The sequence below is a fragment of the Rhipicephalus sanguineus genome, chromosome 1 (assembly GCF_013339695.2).
Source record: "Rhipicephalus sanguineus isolate Rsan-2018 chromosome 1, BIME_Rsan_1.4, whole genome shotgun sequence".
In the NCBI taxonomy this organism is placed as follows: Eukaryota; Metazoa; Arthropoda; class Arachnida; order Ixodida; family Ixodidae; genus Rhipicephalus; species Rhipicephalus sanguineus.
Genome location: NC_051176.1, coordinates 288,353,674 through 288,379,424, shown reverse-complemented (window position 1 = coordinate 288,379,424; position 25,751 = coordinate 288,353,674). Strand labels below are relative to the sequence as shown.

At 43.4% G+C, this 25,751-nt stretch overlaps 1 protein-coding gene across 1 annotated transcript in view; it reads right to left on the bottom strand.

The window, feature by feature from the left end:
• Positions 1–16,904: 16,904 nt before the first annotated feature.
• LOC119383146 (neprilysin-21-like) overlaps positions 16,905–25,751 on the bottom strand; it is a 47,877-nt gene continuing 39,030 nt past the window's right edge. The window contains exons 17-18 of the mRNA XM_049413066.1: positions 23,537–23,613; positions 16,905–17,248 (exon numbers count right to left, since the gene is read on the bottom strand). Of these exons, the coding sequence (XP_049269023.1) occupies positions 17,149–17,248; positions 23,537–23,613 (177 nt within the window). The 3' untranslated portion in view covers positions 16,905–17,148. The remainder of the gene's footprint in view (positions 17,249–23,536; positions 23,614–25,751) is intronic.

The following is a 25,751-nucleotide window of genomic DNA, read 5'->3' as shown; positions in this document are numbered from 1 at the left end:
TGAAACAAAATTGATCGCAGTAAATTAATTTTCAAGCGAACATTTTTGTGCATAGGCATTTAGTGCTACATTATATAGAAATATATTAACAAGCTTGAGAATGTATCGAAGTATCTTAGGATACAATTGGAATGTATCGTATCGGATATAATCGCTGTTGTAGTATCTTGTATCTGTATCTCAAATACTTCTTGCCTGAGTATCTTGTATCGTATCGCGATACAATTTCAAAGTATCTTTGCCCAGCCCTGTAATGTATATATACCGGATGTCCCAGTTATATTTAGCCAAGGGTTAAAAAATATACAATATTAGAGGCAGGCGAGTGAAATCAGTAGTAAATTCCTGACAGTTACCTTGCGCACTACAGAGAGTTTTTTGTTTTGCAGTTCATTAATTTGTTAACTAGGACTATTTAACTAAATTGCTAAATATTGACTTTAGGTGAGAAATGCGACTTGCAAAGTTCGAGAGCGTCTTCGGAAAGCCCCATTGGATGATTTGCGATAAACAAAGCCTCACGTATACCATATTTTCCAAGCTGCAAAGAAAGCACGCGAAATACAAAAAGAACACCGTGACTAGCGCATTCGTGCGGCAGCAAACCTGCTGCTCTCAGTCCTGGTTTGAGCGAACGAAATCAGCTGCAACCGCGACTCGCCGGCTCCGTTGCAGCAATAGGCCGATAAGTTAACCGTGTTTTCTTGGCCCGCACTAGCTACAACTTGCACCGTCACACGTGCCAAGTGGCGGATGCGGGCCAAGAAACCACCGCCAATTATCGTAAAATTGGCGGTAGTTTCGTTTTTTCGTTTCTTTCCTTTCGTTTTTGCCCTCCTTATTTCGTTTTTGCCATTTCGGTAGTTACTCAGAACCGGTTTTTTCTCCATAGCTGCCGTCCAGTAAATCCTCTCCGCCTCTCTGACTTTTCGCTTAACGCTCTTTGTTGCCATATTTCTTACACTACCAGCCGTATATTTACTAGTGAGCCTCCTAGTTCTTTTTCTCCATTGTGTGTCCACGCTCTTCCTATACAAATAACGGAACACCTTCTCTGCCCATTCACTCTCTTTCATATTCCTTCGCCTCTCTTCGAACCTTACTTTGCTCTGAGCTTCCCTCGCCTCAAAACTTGCCCATCCCATATTGCCTTTTACAGCCTCTTTTGTTGTTACCTTTCGGGTGTAACCTAGCGCTTCTAACCCTTCCAATTGATTTCCTCCTTCGTCTACAATATGTTGTTGCACTCTGGCAGATTTCCTACCTAGCGCCTTTATGTGGCTCCAAAATATCCTAGGCACGGCCTTCTCTTTTTTTTTTTGTGAATCTATGTCACCCAGCGTTCACTTTTACTATTACTTTTATTGCGATAGCAATTATATGGACACTCTCGCCGGATTTTTGCCGTCGCCGCCATGTCCCGGATATGTATACGTATGTATACATATCCTTACGGTAACTTTACGGCAACACTGACGCCTTCAACTATTCGGCTCTTCCGCGTGCCACACGACTATGGAATAGCTTACCTAATACTACAGTCGTGGAAGCTGACTCAGACAAATTTCGGCAGTCCCTTAACGCGCATATCACCAGCAAACCATGTTCTGCCCAACTTATAGAGAATTATTAATGTTTTCAGGGGTCATTCAGTTGATTACGTAGTTACATGTGCGATACTTTCATGTTGTAGTCCCCCCTCCCACCTCCCTTATTCCATGGTATCCGCTGTATCACATGTATTTGTCTATGTATTTTATTGGGCACAAAATTATTCTATGTAACTTGTATTTCACTTTTGATGTTACTTTTTGTGCCTGGTTCCTGTATCATCGACCTTTTATAGCATTTTTATTGTACTACTTCCTTGTTTGACATGCTTTGCTCTTGCATATCTGTTTTGCTTACCTCATGCAAATTGGTTTATACCTTTTGTGTATGCAATTTCTGTTACGCCCCCCTTACCCAATGCCCACGTGGCCATGTAAGGTACTTTCAAATATATATATAAGTAAACGCCACAAATAAAGATGGTTCAGAAGAAAAAATTCCAAGGCGGTCGACCGCGTTTTCGAACCTGCGACCCCTTGCTCCGCAGCGCGCTGCCTTAGACAATTACGCCATGCGATGCCTCATTATTTTGTCTTGATTGCAGAATGTAACATTCAAACAAAAACAAATACATCCCCACTAAGCTTCAAGCTTAGTGTTATAGCTTAAACATAATATGCCACGTGCCACACATGCTTAAAGTGGTTTCAGATGACACATGTCGTCCATAACAATCAGTAGTTCATCATCGTAGCAAAGTTTTGCAAATTCTTCTCGCAACTTGCACATTTGTTCAATAAAATAAATACGAACTGGCCGATCATCTAAATCACAATGCCTAACTGCCTTGCGGCTTCGCCATATACTGTGCAAGCCATGGAGAAAGAACATATCGTCTTTTAAAAGTCCCGGTTCTATTGCTAAGAACCGAATCCCGCGTGGTGTAAGTGGCAATTCCTTATGAAGTGTTCTTTGGAGAACATCCCAAAATAAAAAGGCGTCCCAGCAATCGATAAAGACGTGCTCTATCGACTCTGGTTTTTGACAAGGTAAGCAATTGGATCCCCACGGTAAAAAGTCACCTCTTTGCTCTAGCCACGTTTTAACCGGAAGCGTATCAGTGTGTAACTTAAAAAAGAACGTTTTAACTCCGGCTGGTATGATAATTCTTTTAACTCTCTTCAAAATATCTTCTCCTTGTCCTCCACTATACATGGATCGATACAAAGGAACAGGAAAAACACTTTCAATCAAATCTCTCGTCAAACGCTTTCGAGTGACATTAGACCGATAATCCAAACTAAATCTGGCACTGAGAAATCGAAAAGCCAAAACAATTTCTCGCAGAAAGCTACTGACACCATGACAGAGCTCATCATTCGAAGTAACAATAAAGTTTGGCAAAGCTGATGCAACTCTGATTTGAAGGAATGTCCGTAAAAATGGGTCGCACTGGTTACGTAGAAAAAGAAACCTTGAAACAACTTGCCTCAAGAATAGGTGCGGTAAGGCCAATCCTCCTCTTTTTAGTCTTAAGAAAAGGTTGTTGCGGCTTGTCCGTTCATACTGGGACTGCCACACGAAAACTGCCAATAGCCTATGAATCCTCTGAATATTGATCCTGGTACATGGCAGTACTTGCAACAAGTAGACCAACCGCGATACCAAGAAGACGTTGCATATTGTCGCGCGTGCGAAGACATATATCACGTCCACCCCATTTCTTCGTCAGAACAGAGAGCTCTTTGGTTTTTTTCAGCCCACAGGTCATCGTTTTTTTACATTTGTCTAGTGGTCCATGCCTCATTAGTTCTCCAGGATACTAACGGCAGAATACAAACGCATGCGGCGTTGGGTGAAACGCACGGGACGCCACACGTGGCAAAATTAAAATTATGCGAGACGCGGGCCATGCTGCATCGTTGCGTACGCTGCGTTTACGTCGTATCGCTGGCGACACGCGCTAGCTTTCCATTTTGTGGTTGTAGCGCCACGCTACTCGTGGCCAGTCGGCCAGGAAAAAAGAAGAGCGTCCCGTGGCTCGCGGTGGCGCGAGCTAGTGGGAACGCTTTGGCTCTTGTAGGCTTATGCCACAGGAGGAAAGAAGCCACAAGTGAAATGTCGAGAAGGGACGGCAGAACCAGAATCACAGTATATATGTTACACAGTGACCAGAATCCTGAGGCTAAAATTACAGCGCAAACGCGCAAGACACCCACAAAGAAGCGAAAGGTACGACACGAGCACTGAATACAACTGCTTTATTCTTTCATACGACACTGCATATATAAGCCCAAGGCAACCTTACCGCACATGTGCACACAAAAATGGCTCTAAACGAAAACGTGTAACAAGGATGATAGTGTATTAGATACGCGAAGACATGAAACCATATTCAAATGGGTGCAAGGACAAAGAAGTAAAGCGGTAAGAACAAGTGCGTTTGCACTGCAATTTTAGCTTCAGGAATATGTACCAACTAGAGCCAAATGAAGTTTTATCTTATTGACCAGAATCGACGGCCACAGGGAACGCGAGCCGTGGCTTCACGTGCCACTGCCAAGTGCCGTCTTTATTTTGTTCCCTTGCGGTCGCGCGCTCTGCGGTTTTGTTTGCCGCCCAAAGGAAGGCGCTGCAGGGTCTTGGGACAACGCGAGTGCAAGAATCCGAGAGTGGCTTGCATTCTGCGCATGCGTCATGGCGGGTCGCAAATTTCTTGGGTCCCCAATTCTAAAACTGTCTAGTGTTTCGCCGGAGTTGGGATGTGCGCCTTCGACTTATACTTTGACATTTAGAGCGTGGTCGACCGTGCTCGCGCAATCATCTCTTGAGGGGGAGTTTTTTACGTCTTGTGCTTTCACCGCAAAGTTTGCGTTGAAGCTATAGACTGCACGAAGGTCACTTTGCCCGCTGCAGCGGCCGCGTTTGCGAAAGGAGTGATGTGTTAGCTAGAAGAGCCAAAATAAGGGTTAGTTGAACTAACCGCTGTGACAGTTCGCGCTCGTCTTATGTATACCTGCGTTCTTTTCGTGCGTCCTTCTTTGTGTTTGAGCAGCGCGCAGCAAGTTTCTAGCTCCTTGCCGTTCTTCCTGTGACATTCCAATTTCTTGCCATCGCATTCATTGCTTCGCCCTTGAGGCGAAACTGTGACTTTTTGCCTCGACCAATTCCTGTACAATGAATTTTTTCTCTCATGGAGGAAGGAAAACTAAGGAGAGGCCCTCGCTATCCGAGCTGCAGCGCAAAAAGTGTGGCGGAAGTCACGTGGTTTTTTCGCAACGGCTGCTGGGATTCTACGGGCACGCCGCCGGCTCGTGTACTCTGCTCCACCACCACAGAGCCGGCCACAGAGTTGCGAATATGCATTTTTATGCGATCGTTTCGTTTCGCGGATGACGCACGGTTTTCGAAGCCTACAGTGAGCGTCGGTCTTCACGATTGCGTGTTCAGTTCATTCAGCATGCAGACGCAAGTGGTTGTTTTCGAAGCCCGCTACAGCTTCTCCGCAAAGGCGTCACGCCGCAGCTTCCTTGTTAGCCTTTGGCACCGTGCTGTTGTGTCCCCTAGCGGTGAAATGCTACATTTCCGAGAAAAAAGAAACGACACCTCTTAATGTGGGAGACGGCGGTGACCCGTTCCCGCGCACGACGGTGCCAACGATTGCAAAGCACTGGCCCGGAGCGCTCAGCGAAGGTTCCAGCGTCAAGGGTCGAAAAGACGTGCCTGACCCAATATTGTTTCACTCAGTCAGGTGATTTGTAAAGCAACTTGGAGCGCTCGGGCTCGGATTTTTTACCTTTTGTACGCGGTAAGTTTATGTGAGCGAAAGTTATCTTCTATGCGGTCGTAGACGACCGACCCGTGCCACTGTAGGCTCGAGTGCCACGACGTTCGTGCAAACGTTAAGACACACACAGGCCGGGGATAATCTGAAGGCGCCGCATGCCCCTACGTAAGAAGACCAATTCAGATGTTGCTGTTAGATTACGTCGCGTAGAGTTACTGTATATGCTACCTTTAGGTAGCATATAGTGACTCTAAAATGCCGCGTGCCCTGAACTTAACGTTTCTCCTGGAAAAAAAAAAAGCGATCGAGCTGTCCGCCGCGACCATCCTGCCGAATTGCACCATTGCTTTCTTGCATTCAGCTGAATAAACATGAAGCACAAAGTTGGAAATTTATTGGACAATCTCCAGGGCGCAGTTATTGCGGTCTCTCACCAGGGCAGGGACGGCATCCTCGTGGAGGCGAACTACCAGCGGCGACGCCCGATTGAATCGTTCAAGTGCAAAGTGTTTTGAGCACACGCAAGCCGACTTCGCCGGTTCCCAGTCGCGTTGACCGGGTCTTATGGCTTCGATCCATAGCCTCCGACGATGGGGATCTTTGGGAAAGCTGTTTGAAAGCATGCAACAATACATACGCGCATTCGCATACATTAATAACAAATGGACAAACAGCCACGAAAAATTGAAACACCGCGCAACCACGACGTGCACAAAGAAGACGAAAAGACAAACACCAGCGCAATGATCGTGTCGTCTGCGTCGTCGTTGCGCTATGTTTTAATAGTCAAGGAGAGTCACCAACTGGCCCAGCTTTCCATTCCTCTACAGCATGTTCTACAGCCATGAATAAAGCAGAGGAACACTACGCTCACGCATGCAGTATCGTGCATTATGTTCTGAGAGCTAGCGCATGCGTTTACTTTCGATCATGCGTCAAATACAAAGCAAATGCAATACGTTTACGCGTGGAAGGTGACGCCCGGTTCCTTTCTTATCGCGCGCGAGCGGCACCTGGGCACACTGGAAGAAGGCATTGCCGCTCCTTTGTTCTTCCTTCGATACAATCACATGCTTCGTTCTTCGGCTCGTCTGTCAGCTCACGGCGCCTCGACGCTCTGCAGGCGCGACGTGATAGTCTGCTAGCCGCTAACGACGCATGCGTCAGCGAGTTAGCGTGCCCAACCTTGCGAGAAGGAGCCTTCTCTACCCTTCCCTACTTCCGGCTTCAAGAAATGTGACGTAACTGCCTCTCCTTATTTTATTCCTTCCTCCATGTTTTCTCTAAATATATTTCCCATATTTTGTTGACTTCGTCCTGCGGCCGCTGCTTCTTTTTTGCTTGTCTATGCTTCCTTGATGCTTCACGTCGTTTCTCGATCGCTTCCTGGATTTCCTTGTTCGACCAACTTTTTGGCTTCCGATTTCCTTTCTAGCAAACAGTTTTCTTCTCTTTGCCTATCTCTTTCGTCACTATTTGTTATTCGTTTGTCATTTAAATACGAGCTGCCAGACTTTCTATATATATATATATATATATATATATATATATATATGTGTGTGTGTGTGTGTGTGTGTGTGTGTGTGTGTGTGTGTGTGTGTGTGTGTGTGTGTGTGTGTGTGTGTGTGTGTGTGCTCTTCCAGTTTTATATGCCATTTGCAATGTTATTCGTTCGTGATCACTGCCCAAGATTTTAACCCCTTCCTCGTCTATTCTCATTTCTCTCAGTTTGTGATAAATTTCTTCAGTCATGAGACCACAACTAATGCTTGATTACTTGTTTCCGACTTCCCACGTTATCTGCCCATCGCATTCAGACCCCGTGTTAACTAACTCCAGACTACGTTGTTCGCAGAGATCTAGCAATAACTTCCCATTGATGTCTGAATATCCGTCAAGGTCATGTATGTGGGCAATCATTTCCCTTAGATGGATGATTTCGCCCCCATTACCAAATTCCTTAATATCCGCACTCATGCAATCCACTATCTCCTGATTCTTTTCTCTGCAGTTATTCTCCATCCACAAGTAGGCTACCCCTATCCACGTTTTCTTTCCACCTAATGTGCCGGAAACACAGAAGTGCTCTGAATACGTCTGTTTCACTCTAAACCATTTGGCGCCGTGGTGAATTAGCATTCCTACACCCCCACCTTTCCTTTCTGATATCATCCTGTTGCACCCATCCCAAACATAACTGTCAATATGTGGTAGCTCTTCCAAGTCTCTAAGGTGTGTTTCTGTAACCGCATAAGCGCCTATCTGTTCTTTGTTTAACTGCTCCTCAATCTCTAACCATTTTGCCCTTTTTCTGCCACTCTGCATGTTTATCTAACTAATTGCAACACGCGCCTTCTCTCTTTTTTTTCTTTTACCTTTTTTTTCTGGTTTTTACCAATACTACCTGTCAAAGAGCCCTCCTGGTTGTTTTCTTTGTTACTAGCCACCCCGGACTCCGAAGGGCCCGCGTGCCCCCCAGAAAAGCTACTGCGCGTCCTGCCAGTCGCCAGCCCACCTCATGACCAAGCCTCTTAGCGAAGTGAATTCTATATCTTTGGAAACCACTCCACCTGTGCACCTCCCTGTTTATTTCCACTACCTCGAAACCCTTTTCTCGTCTAATTCGCCATATCTCTTTGTTTGCGTCGACAACCGCTCTTTGCAAGTTGGCGTTGCGCTCTGGTACGATTACTTTTGGCACCTCTCGCGGCAAAAAAGTGAACGTGCGCATGTACCTATCACGTGACCTTTTACTGATGTGCGCGATATTAATTGTCTCTATATTATCGTTAAAATACACTTTTAGGGGCGAAGCTCCTTAAGGCGGCACCCGTTCGTCCCTCGTAGTAGTAGTCGTAGTGTGTAACCAGTCTTACGCTTTGACCTCCAAGGTGGTGCCGGTGGGAGATTTTTCCTGTGCGTTGTTGAACAATAAAACATTCGCACCGTGCGCGTTAACTAAAAGCCGACTTCTTCTGTCTCTCATTCCCATTAGCAGCCATTGTTCACCTCCAAGGTAGTGCCTGGTGAGATTTCTCCTGTACGTGATAAACAATAAAAATTTTGTTCAAAACGCCGTTGATTGATGAAATAAACCAACGAAAGACGCCAGATGTTTTGTAAAAGCAAAACGAAAGAACGCCAGATGTTTCTAAAACAAAACGAAAAGACACCAGCTGCTTAACGAAAGACGCCAGATGTTTTCTAAAGCAATGGTTTTCTAAACAATGAAAATTCACAGCGTACATTTAAAATTAAAGTGAGCTGCAAGTCGTCATAACTCATCGAACCTTTAGTATAAACGCGCCCGATCTCACGTCGGTGATGATGCACTGGGCAGAATTCACGGAAGATTCACGGTTTACCGATGAACCTCCGCAGCTTCGCCCAATCATCATCATTCACTCCGTGCATATGCTGTGATTTTTTTATTGTAATCTTTTCTAACGTAAAACGTGCAGATATGCATTTGTTTGCATTGAGCGGAACAGTGGCGCCGCCTTCGCTTGACGTATGACCCGATGCTCATGAGCGGCAGCATGAGCGTTGTTAGCTGAGGGCCTAGCGGCACCTGCCGACGTGTTGGAAAAGTACGAGGAGCGCCTCGCGGTCTCCGAGATTGCCTCCGGAGACGCGTGGCCGAAACTAATCGAGGAGGCCACGAGCGCCTAGCTCGCGAGGCAGTAAAGAGATCTCACGTTACGACGAGCGTTCGGAAAACTTAATCTACAGCTTTCTATGATCCAAAACGGTCGAAAATGTCGATATGAAGGTGGTTAACCACAGTTTCACCCACTCCTGTAAAAGCAAAACCTTGAGCATAATGCGAGGAGGGCTATCAGCATCGCTATCGCTTCACAGCGTTGCTGGAGGACATCTACGTACAGTTCAGGGGCTTTTCAGACCGAAAAATGCTGCTAGTAAAATAAACATGCGCTTTTCGGATTAACCGCTGCAGCTACAAACACTATGACGGGTGTGCTTTCTATTGCGCCGTAAAAAACTGGGTGGAGAAAAATGGGTTGTCGGTCCCTTTAATATTTACGGTGCTATACTGATGCTCGAGTGCCTTCACGCAAGGCTTTAAAATTTTCAGAGAGAAGAATTTCACCCCTTTTTGGCGGGTTCCGAGTTCACGTGTAACAACTGCCCAACTGCGCTTTTCAAAAGAAATAGACAACTACCGAAACTTGTCAATGAAACAAAGAGCAAAATAAATGTACGTTTCTGTTTCAGGTATACATGGCAGCAAAGTCAAAATGTAGCGTGTTGCCCCGTCTCTCATTTTGCCCCGCCTTAACCTAATTTCAAACTGCTGCCTTTCAAATCTTTGTTTACGTCACAAGTGAATTACTGCCAACCCGTATGGGGCACTGCCATGCGCACAACCTTAGAAAAGGTCTGCGCTCTTCACAAGTACGCTTTACGCATCATTTACAACTTAGCCAGAGATCATTTAGATCATTAGCCATCATTTACAAATTAGCCTCCGCACAGCTCATCCAAACTGCTGATTTTCCTAAGGTTTTGAGTGTTTATAAATTACGTCTATTTCTTCGGGACAAACATGAAACACAAAAATCAATATCTGAGCGCTTAAAGGAATGGCACATTTAGCCGAGTACACTTTTGTGTATCCTTTACGGCTTATAAAAAATTCAAAAAGGGAACACCACGCACAAAATACGTACCCGAAACGATGATAATCAATCACTCAACCTTCTGTATTAAATATTTTATCACGAAATTGTTTTGCTAGTACCTTATGTTCCAGGTTTGAACTTCATTCTTTCTTCTCGTGGGGCTCATACCTGGAATCTCAGGTATGAAAAATATCTTTGACGCAGTTTCTTTTTCCTTGTCTATTTTCTTCACTATATATTGTTTATGCGTGTTGCGTTCTTTTGATTATTGTATCCACGCATGGGGTATGTTCATTTGCTCATGTTTATGTGCACACTCTATGTATGCCGCCATAGAAGTAAAGAGACGGGCAGAATGCCGGGAGGTTAACCACAAAAGAGCCCGGTTGGCTACACTACTTGGCGAATGGAAAAATTAAGTAAATTGATTGATTGATTGATTGATTGATTGATTGATTGATTGATTGATTGATTGATTGATTGATTGATTGATTGATTGATTGATTGATTGATTGATTGATTGATTGATTGATACTCAGCCCCGGGGGCACTTGCAACGGCTCCTTCGACCTTTTACTTCTCTCGCCAAATTAAAAGAAAAACGTAAGCATTTAACCAAACATACTCGAATTATGCTTCATACACGATCTGCTTCGTGCGCTGCTTTGGTTATGCAGCATTAAGTGCAAAACGCTCTGCATCGCGCCTTCTTTTTGTAAACAATCCTTCTCTTCTTTTTTTCGCGGAAGAAGGTTGTTTAAATATGCATCAAACTTCCGCGAGTAGTCTGACACTGATATAACTGCAACATATGGCATTCAAAATACATCGGCGGATAAGAACCGCGGCAGGAGCTGTATAACAGTCGTCACTCGCTTTATTTCCGTGATGAAAAAGCATAGATATATACAGGCTAGACCGAAGGACAAACTGAAACAATCACAAGTAAAGTGACGAACCGTTTGTGATTGTACATGCCCATAACCACCTCTATCCTAAGATTTCGTTCCGGTAAAAAAAAAAAACTATTCTTTGAGGCATTTCTTTTTCGCGCCATGTTGCTCATGAAGCGTTTTGTTCTCAATTCCTGTCCCGTTTATATCGTGTGTCGCAAGTGGGCAAATGGGTTCCTCGAATAATTTCTTGTGATGCGTCCGGGAAGTTACAGCGACATTATGCGGCAGCGTTTATCTTTTTTGTATGTCCCTCTCCATCCAAGGCGGCTGGACTCGCGAGCGCATGCACTCAGCGATTTTTCGCGAAATTATTCGGCTCATGAATAAACAGGCGCACCGACGCTGGGATTGCAAAAAAGCGGATTTGAAATCAAAGCCATCTGTTGTTTACAGCAGCCAGACTGGCGAAGTAATTTCTATGCTCTCAAGAGGACCCAGATTCCCACGGTTCGGAGTTCGCTTAAGAAATAACACCAGCTCCAGCTAGTGTCGCCTTTAATCTTCCTGCTTATTTTTCAAGGTTCACGCTGAAATAGCATTCAATACCCATGGGTATCTCTAAAAATCAGCTGCAACATTTTTGCCGCAAACATCTGAATAAATACAGCAAGTATATTTTTATGATTGCATCTTTAACGACTTCCCAAATACAGAACTATAGGTATAATGTATTGCAATAATATAAATACAATACTGTCTTACAAGCATAGGAGCCACCCCAAGGCTATGTCATAAATCGCGTAGTTCCTGTAACGATTACAAAAGCGCTACTTGAAAGATACCCAGCATGCTAATTATCTCCTCAAAGAAGTTTTCAGTTTTCGAACTGAGAAATTGCTTCTCTAATGAAGATGCAGTAAGTTACGGAGTTAGTGTTGTATCAGAATAATTAAGGCAGAGTCTCCAAGAAGGTACGACGATTTGCGACACTGTTTTGTTTCGGAAATGCTTCACAAAGAAACATCATCAAATCAAATACTGGCAGAATAATTTACCATAATGTCTATGACTGCTTTCGAAATGCAGTACTGTTGAGGTCCAACACCAACCTCACTGCGTCACTTGGGATGTAGATTCAATTCCTTGGAAATAGGCTCTGTTTCATCAAATGCCTAACTCGCCTGAAAATTTGCATGAACAGCTATGTCAGCGGGAATAATATATCATATAACTATCTGACAGTGTAGATCCCTTTTGCCAGTATGGTAGACCAAGCTATTGCACTATAACAGTATTAATTATGCGCAAGTTCACCTAAAATGGTCTAAATAACGTGTGAAATTCGCTATCAACTATTTGCAAACTTTTACCCATAAACAAACCGAAGCGCCATCAGACCTAGGGATTTTTTTTTTTTTTTGCTAAAGATAGCATGGGCCCCCAGTTAAATAAACAAAAACAGACAAAATCCTCTCTGCTGATAAAACGAAGTGCATTTCGTGAACAATAGTTTTGGATATCGGCGTACCTTGTGGGGGGCTCTGCCTATAATTATTGTGATGTAACATAGGCTTAGTAACGTACTCTGTATATCTCATTTACATAAGCAGTTGTTAAATTCAGGGATCTCAAACAATCTTGAGAAGATAATTAGCATGTCACATTATCTTTTGTAGCACCTTTATACTCGTTAAAAGAACTCCGCGGTGTGTGGCACCGTCTTATACGACTGCTGCCTGCCTGTGTACTGCGCTACTAAACAGAAGCCAATGGGAATCAAGTGAGATTCCTAATCAGAATACAAGATCAAGACAATAAAATTCAACCTGTGTAAAGGAGAATAGAATGTCGACACATTCGGCGAATGTTGTGCGTTCTCCTCACAGCGAAAAAAAAAATAGGAATTCAACTTTATTCACCACTACGCCGCATTGATCGAGCAACCAAGTCGGGCGCTTGGTAGCTTGTGCGGGCTGTGAAGCGGGTCGTTACAAACAAATCTAATCGAATATTTCAAATTTCAAATATTCGCACACCACTATAGTTAATACCGAGCCGTGAGTAGAACCGATATGGCACTGTCTCCGGAATCGGTCCGTCTTTCTTTTTTTTTTCTTTGCCACGGACCCAAACAAATGCGGTAGGGAAATATCAAGTCATATCAAATGCAGTTTATTTTCATTCTGTCAAGGTTGAAAAAGAAGGACTGTGACAAAAAAAGCTGTTAATGTGATGCACTAAAACAAAGTTTAGTGCGGTGCACTAAACTATTCTCGTAATTTAATTTGAACAAAAACAGGAACCAGCCGCAAGCATATAACGTTATTCATGCAAAATTTTTGACTCGCATCAATTCAGTCGTTGCGTATTTGTGCCGTTGTATCTTTTTGGAGCTCGTCGCACACACGAATAGGGGCCGCTTAGAAGTCTAGCTAGTTGATAAGGATGCATCATAAAGGAAGGCAAGGCGTGCAAACATAGACACAAGAGAAGAGAACGGCGTTTGTGCTGTCTTGTTCTCTTCCATTGCGCTCGTGTTTGCACGCCTTCCCGTCTTTTACGGTGGGGGGCGCCACTCCTGCAAAAGTCTTACGCCCAACTAGGCAGACGAAAGCTCGCAAAGAAAAGAAAGGAAAAAAAGAAAGGTTGTCTCCTCTTGAATTCCGATCACTTGACGTTTTTCGAACGTGAACGTGATTCTTAAAGTATTGGGGCAGCAACGCATAGTGATGCGAAGACTGAGGGAACTATGGAGCTGGCGGTGTTGCCCCCCTCCTCACCCTCACTCTCCTTTCCCGCCCCTTACTATACTATGCTGTACATGGCTGTGCTCGCTCTCTCTTTTTTTTTCTCTCTGTTTTTTATGTCTGTTTCTTTCTATCTCGTTCTCTGTTTATTTATTTCTCTGTCTTTCTATGTGTTTTTTTCTTCCTTTTCTTTCGGTGCACATCGTATGTACGGCTAGGGTAAGCACGAGGAAACTTTTTTCTAGAATTTATGAGTTATTCATCAATTATTCTTTGGCTATCGATTGGTTATTACAACGTATCGGTCATACATTTTTGTGGTCAGGCTAAGCTAATCCAAGCATTTTCTATCGGTTATTGATCGATTAGCTATTGATTGTCCGTCGATTGACTATGGATTGGTTATCGTTTGTTGATCGATTATCGATTAGCTAATGATTGGTTAACGATTAGTTATCACTAGGCATCGATGGTCATACCCGCTTTCAGTGGCGCATATCCGCCGAGTTTTTGCGAACGCCGCACGCAGAACGAAAAGCTTAAACAGTTCCACTGTTAAAAGAAGCTTTATAACTCCAGAAATGAATTGCATCCACGAGTGTGCCACCAAACCCAGCGTGGGCAGTCCAGAGATTGCAGTTCAGGGCAAGCTGGGATACTGGTTTGGGGTACGGGGGAGGTTGAATTCGTGAACAAACAAATCCATTATGGAAGTAATAGAGCACATATTCGTCGTACAAATTAATAACGAAGATTACGCGCAGTTAGAAATAAAGAGGTTCGGGTAGAGACCTCAATGCTACGAAGGCCGCACGCGTAATAAAGATTGCGAGAGCAAAGAGAGGCTCTTAGACGAGTGCGAGCCGTATTTCAGAATAATATTCAAGAAAGCCTTCTTCCTTTCACTTCATACAAAATGGAGTTTTCTGTTGCGTGTCGTCACAGACCCTCCAAGCGGTCGTCGAGAACCGCGGCTTGACTGGCTCTCGCGTAAGACCCACGAGCCAGTGCAGTTCTATTCAACTTTTTCTGACATCGCACACACTCAAGAAAAGATTATATCAATAAACTTTAATAAGCAAGACTGAAGGCTAGAAACGGCTCGAGCTCTTGCTTAAATTATTTTTCGAGTGGTGGGGGCGAAATGACGTTTTTAAGGTAAATATGGTGCCTGGGCAAACTGGGGACTTCTTTTCGAAGCCTCCCGTAATGATACGCTATCGAATGTCATCCCATTTTTCGCATTCAGCGTGCCGTTCTTTGTGTCAAAGCCTAATGAGTTCCTTCTAGCCCTTTCTGAACATACAAAAAGAACACAGTCTAGAGGCTTGATCATACGGGCCTGTGGCTTGATTCTTGTTTATTTCCTCTATGACCTTTGCATCTGAAGGTACCTTTCAAGGGCTGCAGTAAACGCATTTCTTTTCTTAAGTATAAGCGAGTGCTTTTGAAAGTCGGAAATGAATGTTCCGCCATAAGATGAGCCGAAAAAACAAAACGACCTGTCATTCATGGCCACCGTTGAATGTTGAGTAATCCTTGTGCACGCTTGAAAGAAATGCGAGATCTTACTTCACCTTCAGCCGAGGCCAAGTAACTTCGAGGGCTTCAACCCATAACCCGTATTCATTAGCCGCCTAGACGAGTGCTTGAGTCACGAGTACTCGAAGTGCTTAATGAACTCATCAAAGCCTGACAATATTGGAGCCTGATGATGTAGCCCTCTGATCTGAGAGACACTGTAAGGTACGGATAGAATTGCCAGTTACATAAAGAAAGCGGAATCCATCCCTGGCAGCGTTCCAAGTGGAAGCACTACTACGAATTAAAGAACTAGCCGGCAAGAATCCCCGTTTTCACGAATGAATAGTTAAACACCTGTCCCATGCCAAACAACGACCCAGAAATATCGCGCGCTTTGTGCCTGGTTTAGGGCAGTCAATTAAACCATGATAAAGCTGACCGCAATCTACTTTACAATGATGACCTTAGAAGAACTTGAGAACACTTTATCTGCAGCCATTTTGACAGGGCCCGAAGCAACCCTCTACAGTCTACAGAAAAACTCATTCCACTGAAATACTTGTTTTGGAGTCTTGAAGAACTAAATAAAAAAATTATGCGTGCCTTTAACTGACTTAATGTCGTAAAGACCAAGGAGCAGCGGAGCTCAGGGGAAGCCTCAGCGATGGAGTGCTAAGTAATGCAAAGCTAGGCACAGGAGAGCGTAGTTTAGCAAAGTTTAAAGGAGTTAAGCATTCACCAAGGTTTCAATTTGGGCCTGTTGGTTTGCCATTAGTGGGTATAACGTTGCGCATAAAAGACACGGACACAAAAAGAGACGGCGTAACACACAGGGTGCAAGCTTTCAACAATTTATTTCGAAGCAGAGCGACCCTTTTTTGTACTTGATGTACATAAATGCGCATGTTCCAAGGAACACCATCAGCCACGTGCACAACCACTCAAAAAAGCAATTTCTTTTGCTGACAATGCTATAGAAGCCTCACTGACGCACCCAACTTCCAATTGCGAGATATTATGCGCTTCCATGATCAAACGCGTCATTTCATTAGGCGATATTCAAAATCTAGAGCGCCATCTGTCGAAAACCCCGCAAGCGCCGTCCGCCACATTTTGTTGCGCTCGGAAAAACGAAACCAGTCGCATTTCAGCGTATCGGCTGTTAGCGGCAGCTAGCTGATGCTTTCCGAATGGTTCGTGCTTTGAGTACTTAAGCGATGGAAAAAGAAATACCGTCGCGGAACTGATTTCATCTGCGATGTTGGCACTCTGTTTGTCCGGAACTGTATTGAACACGTAAAAACGCCGTTTAGTCGTCTTGTTTCTCTTTTTTTTAGTGCATTTTAGTTACCTTCCCTGCGACAACTGCTAGGCTTAACGAACAGCCAGTGACAATTTTCGTCATGCGTATTTTTAACAGATCTTCAACAAACGGACGCCATGCACGAGCGAGAGAGCGTGATCGATCGCCCTTTGCTTGTCGTTGCTATTGACGCATGAAAGCAATGGTTCGCGAGAATTAACATGCATACGTCCATGGCCTCAAGTGAGCAGACTTCCTAAATGGGGCACATTTTCTTAAATTTGCGGCATAGTTTACGCACAAAAATCCGCTTCAAAGAAGAGTTGTTAACTACTATCCCTCCCTTTCACAAGTGGCATATTACCAAAGGGGCTGTCGACAAGACCACAGACAAAGAGCCAGTTTCAAAGTCATGTTTTTTTTTTGTTTTTAATATGCGTTTCTTCTGAAGTCAACAGAGCACTTTACTATCTTTTTAGCATCACTAAATACAACACAGTACATCACAAGAAAAGCAGTTTCTTCGGCGCCAAAGAAAAAAAAAGACATCAAGTTAGAGAAAGAAAATGTTCAACTCTATCAACATGGTCGCTTCTGTCGCCATGTCTGCAGTCGACTGTTCACGGTCTTCAAAGCACAAACTTCCAGCAAATGAAGGGAAAATGAGCGTCCTCCAAGCGTGTCTATGCGTCGCGATTTACCACACTTTACACTTCCTCTTCGGGTTCATTTCAGTGTTGTTGGCACACATGAAGGCGCGAGAGAAGATCATGTTGTTCTGCAAAGCGTGATTAACCCTGTGGAGAAAAGCCAAAGACAAAACCGTATAAGAACACAAACATAAGAGTTCATTTTGAGTGAGGCGTATAGTGAAAAGACCACTTAAGAGCGTAAAAGACTGCTCATTACGCCGATAATAAAAGACGTCCCTTCCATAAACGAAAATAACCATATAACGCGCAGCCGTTATCCCTTCCTCAGCGTACGAGAAACCGTAACAAACGATAATAATAATAATAATATCAAGGGTTTAACGTCCCAAAACCACGATATGATTATGAGAGACGCCGTAGTGAAGGGCTCCGGAAATTTCGACCACCTGGGGTTCTTTAACGTGCACCTAAATCTCAGTACACGGGCGTCATACATTTTCGCCTCCATCGAGAATGCAGCCGCCGCGGACCGCAACAAACGAAGTGTATGAAAACTTTCGTAAGGCCTCCATGTAAAGCTACTAACGTATGAAGCGACCCAAGACCTTGTGTTTTTTTCATTCACAATGGTTATTATTATTATTATTATTATTATTATTATTATTATTATTATTATTATTATTATATTATTATTATTATTATTATTATTATTATTATTATTATTATTATTCTATTTACCGCCCAGCATGTCCCCTGCCTCGTTTCATGATGTCATGTCTTCCATTGAACTTGTGGTATCTTCTCATAGTGGGCACAGAATTATTGTTCTTGGGGATTTCAATGCACCTGGAAATGACTGGAGCACGCTTACTTTTTCTCATTACAATCATTTCATAGAGAAAAAGTGCAGCCTGCTCTTGGACTTTCTGGCGTTTAATTCCCTACTGCAACCTAACTCAGTCGTCAATTCCAGTGGCAACGTCTTAGACCTGTGTGTGTCAAACGATCAACCCCTTGAAGTTTCCCGCTCCGACATCTCTCTTGTACGTCCGGACAATTCCACCCACCACTTAACGTAAGATTATCCGCATCAGTCGAAACAACGAGCTTCAGCAGTTACGTAAACAAATCTCCGAGATTTGCCTTCAAGCGAGGTGATTACACGGGCCTCTATCATCACTTGTCTACCGTTGAGTGGTCACAGGTTACTGACAAACGAAATGTTGATGAGCAGGTTGATCGGTTTACGGAGCTTGTACTGAGCAGCATGCGTAATTTTATTCCCCAATATACACCTAAACAACGTAAATATCCCCACTGGTTCTCATCTGAACTTATCAGTGCACTGAAGCATAAAGATCACGCACACAGGAAATCTAAATGTTCTCCATCCAGCGAGTGGAAGGAAGAGTTCAGCTTTCTTCGAACTCTCTCTAAACGCCTATATAAACGGGATCATAGTTCGTATATTGAATTCTTAGAAAAAAGCGCCTCTGACAGGCCGGCTGAGTTTTGGAACTATGTACGTAAACGGTCCAGCAAAAGCGGAGAGTCCTTCAGACTACTGGACTCAAATGGGGTAGAAGTGCATGCCGTCGCTGACTGTTTTGCCACGCATTTCTCATCCGTTTATAAGGCCTCAGACTCTAGCACTGATATCAGACAACAGCCCAAGGCGGTTAGCTCATCCAGTGCTTTGTCGCTGGATGAAAATCTTATCTGCGAATGCATTAAGCGCTTAAAACCATCCTTATCATGTGGGCCAGATGGCATCCCCTCCGCCATACTAAAAGCTTATGGTAGTATATTTGTCCCAGTACTAACTACGATATTTAATAACTGCCTGGACACTTCCACATTTCCAAGCATGTGGAAAACTGCTCGTGTTTTTCCAGTATTTAAGTCGGGCTCTAAAACAGATGCTTCTAATTATCGCCCGATTTCTCTACTATGTGCCACATCAAAGATCTTCGAGCTGGCTCTTCACGACATATTGTCTTTTAGTGTGAAAAACTCATTGATTCCAAATCAACATGGTTTTCTCGCTGGCCGCTCAACTACCACAAATCTTGCTAGTTTCATGACGCAGATCTCCACACCTATTTCTCAGAGAGGACAGGTTGACGTAATTTACTGTGACCTGAGCAAGGCTTTTGACGTAGTCAGCCACACGCTGATTATGGTTAAACTTGCGCACTTTGATGTTGACTTGTCAGTTGTGAATCTCCTGCAGAGCTATCTGCTCAATAGATCTTGTTATGTTGCCGTAAATGGCCAAACCTCTTCTTTGTATAAAGTGACTAGTGGGGTCCCTCAAGGGTCGGTATTAGGCCCACTCCTATATTTAATTTACGTTAATGATGTTTCTTTTGCCATTCGTAATTCTTCTTTCCTCTTGTATGCCGATGACATCAAGATTTTTAAGGAAATTCATTCAGTTAACGACTGTCGCTTGCTGCAGTCAGACTTGCGCTCTTTTTCCGAATGGTGCGACGGTAATAACCTTTCTCTGAATACCTCGAAGACAAAATTCATGTCTATCACTCGCAAAACATCTAGCGTGTCATTTCAATACTCTGTCAATTCTGTGTCCTTATGCAAGGTTTATGAAATCAGTGATCTTGGTGTTGTTGTTGACAGCGCGTTAAACTTTTCTTCTCACGTTAAGCGTGCTGCTATGCGGGGCCTTCGTTCTCTCGGATGTGTTTGTAGAATATCTCGAGAATTCAGGTCTCCCATGGCCCTACACAAATTGTACACGGCAATATGTCTTCCGCAACTTGAGTATGCGTCCGTGATATGGAATGGCATTGCTTAATCCAGCGGTAACACCATTGAACGAGTCCAGAAAAAATTCCTCAGCATATATAACCATCGCTTTGCTAAAAATGACTCTGGATCTCGTTCAAGTACTGCTGAATTATTATCACTGCCATCACTTCACTGCCGACGAAATCGCTCTGATCTCTTATTTCTTTACAAGCTAGTCCACGGTATCATATCCTGCCCTGTACTTCTCAATTGTGTAAATTTTCGAATTCCGCGTAAGTTAACCAGAGAGAACAGACCGTTTCATGTACCCGCCTGCTTCTTCCAACACTCTACCGTTCACAGAATACAGAGTCTCTATAATGTTAATTTTCTTGATGTTGACGTTTTTCATAGCCCACAATCATTGTTTTTATCCGAGCTTTGCACTGTTTTGACATAGTGTGGCACAATATACAAAGTCTTCCCTTCTCAGTCTTTCCACATAGTTGTATATATGTAATCTAATTTTTTATGCCCCGTCAATATTTCTCGTGTTGTCTTATTTTACTCCTCCCCTTTTGTGTTCATTTCTCTTTGTCTACGTGTTTTTGCTCTTTTTATTTCTGAAAACTGTCTGTATTGTATTGTTTATTTTTATTGTTTTTTTTTTGCGTGCGCCAGCACAAAGACCTTACGGTTGTTCCTGGGCACGTTAAATAAATCATTGATTGATTATTATTATTATTATTATTATTATTATTATTATTATTATTATTATTATTATTATTATTATTATTATTATTATTATTATTATTATTATTGTTATTATTATTATTATTATCGCATCATAAGCAACTCGACCGAGTAAGTAACGACAACGGTTGAGGTAGGCAAACTTTCCACGTATCTGCAGATGTAAAAGAAAACACTGAAGAGGCACTTTATTTAGTGTCCACGTCCTCAAAAAAGCAAGCGCTAAATCTTTGTAGTGAAAATTTGCCAGTGAACGGGATTCAGTCCAGCTTGCGTCTTAAGGCACACACTGCCACCGACTCGCCGCGGCGGCTCCGTATAGCTGCATGCCTCAAGGCGATATGCATGTAAGCGAAGTTGCGGGTTTCACTCCCGACAGCGATGGTCGCATTGCAGGGGTGGTTAGTTGCAGAAATACTCGTTCTTTGCGTGCGCACACGATGGTTAGAACAAATTGGCGCCCTAACTACGGCGCGATTGTGGAATTAAGCCCATTATTTAACACTTTACCACGCATAAAGCCACTCCTGTGCACACTCGGTGGTCTCCCTCCTCGCTAAAGCACGTCGATATATGTCTGTAAAGTCATCATGCTTCATGTGTTCTGCGGGTATAATCAAGTTGATTGACGTGAGATATCAGAAAAGTGCAGGTCCGACCGCGTGAAAAGAACGAATTTCCCTACAGATTCCAAGCTTTATTTCTGAGGAATCCATTAGAGTTCCTTCACCTTCTTTCAAGCTTCACATATATGCCAACCTTCCCTTTCATTAACCTTGCAGATAATATCTGAAAGTGTCGTAGTAACCACAAAGAAAGAATGCTATACCTGCGCAGTTTTTCAATTCGAAGGCAATCTTGCTGGACATGACAGGCATCTACCGCATGCGGTTATATAACAGTGGTGAGGCTCCTCATCCTTATTACAGCGTATAGGTAAGCCCTTGGGGCGCGGTATAATAAAACCACTCAGTCGCGGAAAAAAAGAAGATCCACTACATTTAATTTACTGCCACTGTTAATGTCACAGGCTTGGTTACAATTCTCACTGCTCGTACTGCAATAACGGGATTGCAATGAGCCAGTATACGCGGTGGATTCAGACTAAAACCTAGAAGACATTTCGTCAACGGGTGTGCGAATTCGTATGGATAAATTCTCGCGAAGAGGAACCAACTTACTGCGGGAAATGCGAGATGCGTAATGCGGAGACGCGAGAAAATGGCGTTTTGCTCATCAGCATGCAAAGGAAGTTATGCGTCACTTCGCGGCCCTTCGCTCCAATATGGCGCATGCAAATATACCACTGCGTGTAGCTTTACCTTCACATTGATCTGTAGGGCGTATTATGCAAGGTGCACCATATCTTACGTTTCCGCACCTCTGAACTGCGTGGCGGCGCGTCAAGCACCCCGCATGCGTGAAAATGAGTCGCACTCTCGTTTTGTCGAATGGACGTCATTTAAGGCTTCCCGGGATAGCTCACAGCCTGTGTGTATCATGACAACTTCAGTGCAGAAGACGTACGCGAGTGCTATAATGCGCGCCACAAAGATGGTATACACGCCACGGATGCAGCCGGTAAACGTAACGGTTGAATATGAGCAATAATGCGGCAGGCATGTTATTACGTAAACTCAATCATAGCTCACGCTGACCCGTCATTGCACCAACGTATACAGAAAGCTATATCTAACGAAGAAAAAAAAAAAGAATGAGTCGATAGCGGAAGGTTTATTGCATGCTTTTGCCACTTAACTTGTTGTGCGAATGGACTAATGTTTTCGAATAAAGGTGCTCGCATATTTTTCGCAAGTGCAACAGAGTACGAGGTCTGCTTCATTTCTAGCGAAAGTATAGCTTACACATTGTAGCTTCGCGGACGTGCTCTACCCGATTTTTCCCACGCTATACCATTCATTCCTTTTGTAGCTTTTCGAGAAAATATGCCCAAACGTTCCTTGCTCAAGCCCACTGGCCTTTACTCCGCCTGTTTGGTTCGCTTCCGGCTGCCCTGTCCGTTTCAAACCTTTCTTTTACAGTTCATTTATCTAAAAACAGCAGCCAAAACAGGTCCGCAACGCAATGCGACACATGTACGTATAAATGCGAACAGAACCACGCGCCTAAGAAGATGAACTAGTATACAACAGGTTGTCCCCGGACTATAACGACGTGATGATGACTGAACAATGGGGCTCTTCTGTCAAACCTGTGAATTGCTTTAAACTTTATAATAAAACCAATGGTAAGTGCAGTCTTGTATACATATAGGACTTGCAGTGACATACAGACAACGCCAACAGAAAACTTCACGGTATGTCTACCTTACCTATCAACCTCTTTGTTTGCACGCATAAAAATTATTGCGATAATAAGTTTACGTACAGACGCACTTCACTTCATAGAATATTCCAATACATTACTATCGATGTCAGTGCTTTCCATTTGGGGCTAATTTTCGACTTCCTCAACACCGCGGGCCTTATATAAAAGCCTCATCATGAGCGAGGGGCGCAGTTTGATGTAACTATAGCACCAGCTCGAAACGTCTGCATACTCCTCAAAAATGACGTCCATCTGCTGGCCGACTACCATCCACACGTAGCCTATACTGGCCAATTTTCTAATCTGAACACACACTCTGATTCTCTATACCTTAACTGGCTAGCTTACTTTTCTTCTTTTTTTTCTCTCTATTATCGATTGTCCTGCTGTAAGAACAGCGGCTTCGCGTTTATACGAATTGCGCGTCTTGCCACATTTCAGTAGTTCTTAGCGTACACTACTTCCTTTAATTCCACTGATTGTTTCGCTGTTCTCAGTTTTCTTTTTTCAACTTGTGAGCTTTGACCCGTATTGCTTATCCCTTTCACGATAGCTGCCGAATTTATTGTGACACAAAGTTCACCGACAGTCGCGACTTACCGATAACGTCGAGGATGGGATGCCCTAATGATTTCATCAGACAGCGCAGCTTCTTGGGAAGTTACCTCGCACTGACTCTGAAATTAAGAAAAAGTGAATCAGTGCATGTGTGAAACTCTGCAAGCCCAAGCTGGCGTTCAACCGAAGTACAAGGAACAGAATGACTCAGATATGCTCATAACAATGAAGGACGACGCAACAGCACGTCACCTAATTTACAAGCAATAGCTTTAATCCAAACGTACCGTGAAATACAACATACGCGGCATACAAACGATGATTCATTGTGAAATTTCAGCGCGCACAAAAGACACAGCTAAGTATACAAACGACAGCTTAATTCTCAACAGTTTTTTTTCTAGAAAGTACAGAAGAAATGAGCACCAGCCATCTGTAATGTCAGTTGCAAAACGAGTCGTGACATTTAACAGAAAGACAGATAACAAAACGTCATGCTGAATTCAAGAATGCGAATTCTTCGTCACTGATTACAACCGATGGGTCACTAATACACTTTTCCTTGCACTTTTTTTTTATACGGAAAGCCTCAGGTATTTCACGTGTTAGTTCATTTTTATCTGGAAACAAAACAACAGCGACACAGGGTCAGAATGGCAGTTCACAGCGGTTAGGTATAAGCGTGATTTTGAGGGTTAAGTTGTTATATTTTACGACTAGTTCTGCGCGTACTCTACTCAGAGAGCTGGCGCTTATATGTTGCGTTTTTTTTTTCCAAAAATAAACACTTTAGAGTTAAACGCTCCTTCATGCACTTCACTGCGTCCGTGTCTTTTGTGCGCGCTGAAATCTCACCATGTATAGTAATTAACTCGCCCAAATTTCAGTTCCCATACAAATGGTGGGACTTGGACATTAAGAACAAGTTTGTGTGCAGCGACGTGATCATCAGCTTGATGTCGTAGCCGGCCACGCATGTGCGGAGAACGTTATGTTATACATTACATTTCGAATAATTAAAAACACAAGTGCATTGTGTGAAATACGCTGTTAATATTGTGTCCGACAGATAGCGTTTGGTATACTGTATGTAGCATAATATACGTAATTTCGTGCTCATTATGACCCATGCAACTTATGTCGAAAATGCAGTCATGGTGCTTTTTCGTTTTGTTTTTGTTTCGTCTTTTTTTTTTCTTGGTGCATGGCAGCCGAGACACCATGTATGTGTATTATGGGTATAGGTTAACTTTGATGCAGATTATGAGAGTATATCAATCGCGTAAGTAAAACCGATTCAACAGTTTTGTCTGCCCAACACACGGAAACGAGGGTGTAGTGGGTCTTTTTTTAGCAAGTAGATTTTTTTAAAAAGGTTATGACAGCAAAGCACCTGTCGTCTTCACAGACAAACTCTACGTCGAGGCGGAAACACTTTGCAGCTTTTCAAGTTATATTAAAAAGATAATTACTAAAACCTGTTCATTATATTTTGAATTAACAACTTGAGGATAGTTGCTTACACGGAAAGGCTGTACGGAGTCACAGTTTATTTGAGCCCCACTTTTTTAAAAAAATGCAGAGAATCGCACGTAATTTGATATGTTCATCACCGAATTTCGAGACCCCGAGCACGCCGGGAACCTAGAAAAGGCGACTGCTCTGTTACATCACACTCGACCATCCCGTGACGACAAGCGACGAAATTTGAATCAATCAATATCTATTCGGGGAAAGCGGAAAGTAGTCTCACGTGCACCACCGGATCCCTTATTCTTTGCGCTTGATGTTTCGTGTGCTTCTGCAGCACAGTGCGAAATACAGTAAAACCTTCGTGATACGAATCTCGCGGGGTTACCAAAAATATTCGTATCATCCGAAATTCGTTTCACCAGAAAACATGGAAAATTAATATGCGACAAAAGAAAGTTGGCATACGTTTTGATTCAGTGTTTTTCAGGGCCGCAGCGACGTCATGAACAGCACTGAATGATTGCCAGTAAAGTTTTTAGACGTCAACGATTATACTTGTACTCGTAAATATACGGTGCATGAGCGCGTTTGTAATGAACCAGATGTGCTGTGCCCCGTGACCGCTAGTAGCACCTTCCTAATCTTACTACGCTTTTCTGCATGACAGAAAAGCACTGCGGCGAAAGTGATTTAAGAAGCGCTTTGGCACACGATAGATAGAGGCCAAGCTCCTTCGCCAAGACCGTCCGCTTCGTCTCTTGGGGCCTTCGTCCACCTTTCATGG